Source organism: Pelecanus crispus, chromosome 14, assembly GCF_030463565.1.
Source record: "Pelecanus crispus isolate bPelCri1 chromosome 14, bPelCri1.pri, whole genome shotgun sequence".
Taxonomy (NCBI): Eukaryota; Metazoa; Chordata; class Aves; order Pelecaniformes; family Pelecanidae; genus Pelecanus; species Pelecanus crispus.
In genome coordinates this window covers 6193975-6199322 of record NC_134656.1, presented here as the reverse complement: position 1 = coordinate 6199322, position 5348 = coordinate 6193975, and the positions used below count along the sequence as shown (strand labels likewise).

The window sequence follows — 5348 nt, the reverse complement described above, 5'->3', positions numbered from 1 at the left end:
TTACTGACAACATCAAGTGCGCTTTCCCTGGTTTCCTGAGGGCCCCGAAGGGAACCCAGAAAGGGCATTTTGAGCCTTTCACCTGAGAGGCGCGCGTACGGCATCGCTCCAGGAGGGCTACTCGCCAGCGTGGGGACGCCAGGCGGCCAAAGAAGCGAGGGGGCAGCCGCCGGGGGAGCCGCCGCCTCAGGCAGCGCAGCGGGGCGTCGACTGCCCTACCCTTCCCGCCCTTTTGTAACCGCCGCCGCGCGAGCCCCGCCTCCGCTGCCGTCGCCCAGCAACGCGGAAGCCGCGAGGGCCCGGCCCGGCGCTCGGCCCCGCCGCTCCGCCGGGGCAGCCCGCGGCCATGGCGCAGCGCCGGCCCGGCCCGCCGCAGGCCTGCAGCTTCGTGGCGAGGGACAGCTGCTGGTAACGGCCCCGGGCCGGCTCTGCTGCTTCTCCCGCCGCCTCCTCCCCTCCCGCCCGAGGCGGCCCCCCCGGCAGCTCGGCGCCCACTTTCGGGCGGGCTGAGGCTGAAGCAGCTTCTTGGGGTGTTGACGGGTGTTTGTACAGCGTGCGCGCTCATGCAGGAGCCCCAGGGGTTTTAGTACCCTCAGGTGGCACAGCCCTGAGCTGGACGGGCGGCAGACGGCGCTGCCCGTCTGCTCCAGCGCTTCCCTCCATCTTCCTCTGGGTGTGAGGGGCGGGGAGCGGGGCCGGGGCGGAGCGGGGGCCATTTCATCAGCCAGTAGCACAGGAAAATATCTGTGAAAGGACATAGGTGCTTGCAAGTTTTTCAAAAAATGTCTCATAGCAAATTTGACCTCCTCCAATGCCTAACATAAACGTGATTTGCAAGGAAGTGCATTCACACGTACTGTTTCATTTCCAGCCTATGGAAAATACTTCCCCATCACCTCCCAGACAGACAATTCTTAACTGATATTTGAACTTGCTGTTTGGAACTAAAGGTCTAAAGATCATGCTAAAGTGCTCTGCTTTGTTACATTAGTAGTAGGGTTTGCGGTTTGGGTTTTTTTTTTCAATGAAAGCTTTCAAAGTCATCTTAAATATTTCTCTGGTTTAGGAAGAAATATATTGAAAGTGAACTAGAAGCTGCAAGACGATGGTCTCACAAATGGGGATTCCTGAAAACACCTCCTGAGGAGGTAAAATTGAAGGGCTTACAAGCCCTTCATAACACATGAAATTTACTTGTACGCAAATTTATCTGAACACAAAATTATGAGAGCGCAGAAGACTAGAAAAGTACTGAGTATGCTTTGCTAAGCTAGGTTCTGAGGTAACAAGTGCACTACTTTTAAGATGGGTTCAAAGTTTCAGTTTTCCTCTGAATAAAATATGGCGAGTGGTAATTTATATGCTATGCATATTCTGATATATTTCTCTTGAGAAACATGACTCCCAATGGTGTTAACAAGTACTAGATGCACACTGACAGGAAAATATTTCCCCTTTGTCTATCCATATGGTAGTTTTAAAATCAAGGGGAAAAGGTTCTAGCTAATTAAATTTTCAGTGGGGGAATTTACAACAAATGAAAATATTTGGAGAGATGTCTATTCTCAGTGATGTTTAGATATTAGAATATAGTAGCACATAACGTTACATTTGGAATCACAGTATTTCGTTGCTAAAGAACAGGATTGATGCAGCCCCTGAATAGCTATAGATGTACTTCCCATGGGGCTAGAAGTACTTAATCTGTTCTAGGATTTTTTGAAAATTCCTGTTGGCATCCAAGTTAGCACATTTGAAAACTTTGGTCCTCTAGGCTTCAACATCCATCCTTGATAACTGTGGTCTGTCATGCGTACCACCTTTGCATAGTACTAATAGATCTACAGCTGAAAAGTTGACTAACTATGCATCGTCACTATTGGTGAACATGTGTATTTAGCATTTATTAATCTTTGGTTTGTGGTCATATAAGATATATATATAAGATATGTTTCTAGCCCTTTTTGGACCATGTAGTTAAGCGAGCTGGAATCACTCAGCAATATTTAGCCTTTCATCTGAAATTCAGAATTACATCACTTTCTGAAACCAAATAGTACATTACAATAATTTCCAAAGTACTACTACACGTAGTCCTATTTTAGACAGAAAGAACAGGGAGTTCAGATGGAACAATGAGGGGAATGGTGTAGATATCAGCTATTACAGCATATTTCAAAAGATAAAGGGTCCAATTTTTAATGTTGATGTTTTGGTTTTAGTTGATTGAAGAGGAAAAGAAAGAAAATACAAAGCCCAAGATACAGCTTCCAGAACATCTTCAGGTTCGACCTGTGACACCTGTGGAAAAATACATTAAGGTTAGAAAATTAGATTTTTAAATTGCAGTACAGCAATATCTGTCTTAAGAAACCACACAAGCTCTAAAAACCAGTTGTCTTATAGAGGTGGGCCTTTAACTAAAGGTCAAAGTAAATTGTATTTGCAACCTGAGCAATGTTTTAAAAGCATTCATTTAAGACAAGGAATTGCCCTTTGGATATTGTTGTTAGTTCACAGAGCTTTCACTGTACATAATCATCTTTCAGTAAAGCACCTCCCCCTCGCACTCCCCTGTGACATCTAGTAACAGAACAGTCAACTGTTCAGCTTAGTGCAGAAGTGCTCTTAGAGCCATTGATGACTGCTGACCATTCATTGCTCAAATATACATATACGTGTCTTACCTCAAGGCTTATCATAACCTTAACTCTCAGTTTTAACTACTGGTTAAGATGCAGTAATTTTCCTAGCTTTATTTTAGACAGTCTTCTTTTTGGCAGAGACAATGCCACGGTCTTCTTTAGTGGCACAAATTAGATTAGCCAGGAGAAGACAGTTTTAATGAGCCAATTCGTAACTTTGATTTTATATTATGTGATTTATATTCACATATTCAGAGTTTAAAAGTTGTGAAACAGCTGGAAATGACAGTTGAATGTGACTGATGGTTTGATTTATAAATATACGGTGTCAGAATCACCAATGAACAGGGTAACTATACAGGCAGCTAAATCAGTGACATTGGGAGAGGAACATGTTCATAAAAGGGGAAGCAGAATATGCTAACAAAAAGGAAGGTTAGTCCACTTAGAGAAGATTAAGGAAACAAAAGAGATTGGAAATTCCTACTTGCTGAACTAGCTTTCTTTCAAAGGATTCCAAGGGTGAGGAGATAAGGGGAGGAAGTAGTAAAAGCTTTTACTGAGATTAAATTGAAACAAAAATTAAGAGCTAGTGCTGAGTGTGGCAGGGAAATGAAATGACAGCATTTCTGCCTTTAGTGCTACTTGTTCTTTGGTTTTGTCTCAAGCCTCCAGTTTCAGTCAAGTTTACCTCTGCTTCAGCACAGTGAGGGTGTATGTGTGTTAATAGATCACGCAGTTAACAGCTGCTGAAGTGGCACGCGTAGCCTGGTGCATACTGAAACAGGGATCCTAGTTTCAATTTCACGTCAGAATCTTTATTTGCTAAGGAAGGTAAGGGTTAGCTGTGATTTAGGTCACCCTTTACATATTCAGAGTGAAGTTTCTTAAGTCCTTATTCAGAACTATGTGTCTTTCTGCACATTTACCTTCATGGTAACAGTCATCGTATCTGTTCTTCTCTCTAGGTTAGATTAATAATTGCTTCTTCATAGTCCCTTCCCCCAGATTCTAAGTGGGACATGATTTCCTTCATTATCCTGCTCAGTGGGTGGCACTTTTGGCCGTAAAAATTATCTTTTCAGAGGAACCGCTCCACCTAAATATCATAAACATTTTCTAATCTTGGCCAAAGAACAAAGTGAAGCAACTCTGGCAAGAGAACTGAAACATTGTTCTCTTGCTGTGTATTTCTCTGCGAAGTCCCCAGATGCTAAAATGATATAACGTGCCCAATTGAGATGATTCAGCCAAAGTAAGCACAGCAGTCAGTGAACAGAGGCTGTTGGCTTTTGTTTTGTTTCCTTTTTAGCTAGATTAGTTGCAGATTAACTCGATGGTTACCCATCTTTTAAAGAAGGTGGAACAAATAAGTAGTTCTTGATGCAAAAGCCAGCTTGATCAGTAATATCTTTAGCATTTGGCCACAAAACTATTATTCCATAGCTGCATTGCTACCAAATACATTACAGCAAGTATAAAATGCTATTTCTCCTGTTTAGAGAAGTTAACTAGTTTTAAAGATGATGGTGATGATGATGATGATGATGATGATGATGATGACGATGATGATGATTATTCTGTAAGGAAAAAAGCTAAAGCTGAAGATAAAATTCTTCTCCTAATAATGTAAAGACAGTAAAGCCCTTAGAAAGGTATTGAGCAAAACTTAAAAAAAAAAGTATTCTAACATACACTACTAAACAATAACTTTGCATTTTCATCTCCTGTTATACATACCAATTTAGGCACTAAAAGATTTTTTTTTTTAGAAGGGTGGTAAATGAAAGTTAGTTAATTCATTGGAATTTGGCCATTTTACTTCTCTCTTTCCCTGTGTCTTGCTATAGAATGGGACCTAAATTATTCTAATAACTTTTTATATTATAAACTATCCTGTATTATAAATCAAACTTGCATGCAACTGAGCTATCTTTCTAAGTTCTTATTCCCTTCCATTAATGTCAGTGTGCATTCAGGATATTAATTCATCAGACTGCATTTAAAACCACTATTTGTGATAAGTTCTCATTTCCATCCACACTACAGCACAAAAGAGGATTACAATCAAAAACCTTCTAATCATTGAATTCTACATGTTACTTTTATTCTAGGTGATTCCATCTCCTCCAGTACCTAAGACGACCCAGGGATTTATTGGCTGGAGATCAGCTGTTCCAGGGTTGGAACTTGAACGTGGTTTTCAAATCCAAAGCTGCAAAGGTACCTTTTTTAAGGATTTGAAGTGGCCATGTGAGCCCTCTGACTGACATTAAGAAATAAGTTAGGCACATAGACCCATTTGCATCCCTAAGTTAACATTCTGTAGTGGACTGTTGGACTGTTAAACATTTATGCTTTAAAAATGATTTATGTAAACATCCACAATCATTTTGATAAAGTGCAAACATTTTAATGTAGCATTTTACTTGTTACTGATTTTTTGAAATCTATGGCATCCAAGCTGTTAATACTGCTTCAGGTTTACTTAGAAGTAATGATGAATAAACTCATATAAAGATCAAAGAGCAGATACTACTTTTATTAGCGTTAGTAAGACTATGATTTTAAAATATTTACTGGAAGTCTTTAAAAAACTTATTTTGTAACGACAGAGCACATTTTTATAATTGCTTCTCCATGAAAGCCTCCATTCAAACTCAGTTTCACAGCAGCTTTTTCAAACATAAATACAGACTGCAT

General features: G+C 40.9%; 1 protein-coding gene across 1 annotated transcript; it reads left to right on the top strand.

The window, feature by feature from the left end:
- Positions 1 to 346: 346 nt before the first annotated feature.
- On the top strand, positions 347 to 4915 carry CIMIP1 (ciliary microtubule inner protein 1). The gene is made up of 4 exons (XM_075721404.1): positions 347 to 408; positions 1067 to 1148; positions 2223 to 2321; positions 4760 to 4915. Exons 1-4 carry the CDS (start codon positions 347 to 349, stop codon positions 4913 to 4915), a joined length of 399 nt encoding a protein of 132 aa, XP_075577519.1.
- The last annotated feature ends 433 nt before the right edge of the window (positions 4916 to 5348 follow it).

Excerpts from the sequence above, each read along its gene's own strand:
- CIMIP1 (XM_075721404.1), top strand. The coding sequence starts at position 347 with ATGGCGCAGCGCCGGCCCGGCCCGCCGCAGGCCTGCAGCTTCGTGGCG. Across the intron at positions 1,149-2,222 it reads TGAAAACACCTCCTGAGGAG|TTGATTGAAGAGGAAAAGAA; the intron begins GTAAAATTGAAG and ends TTTTGGTTTTAG. Across the intron at positions 2,322-4,759 it reads CTGTGGAAAAATACATTAAG|GTGATTCCATCTCCTCCAGT; the intron begins GTTAGAAAATTA and ends CTTTTATTCTAG.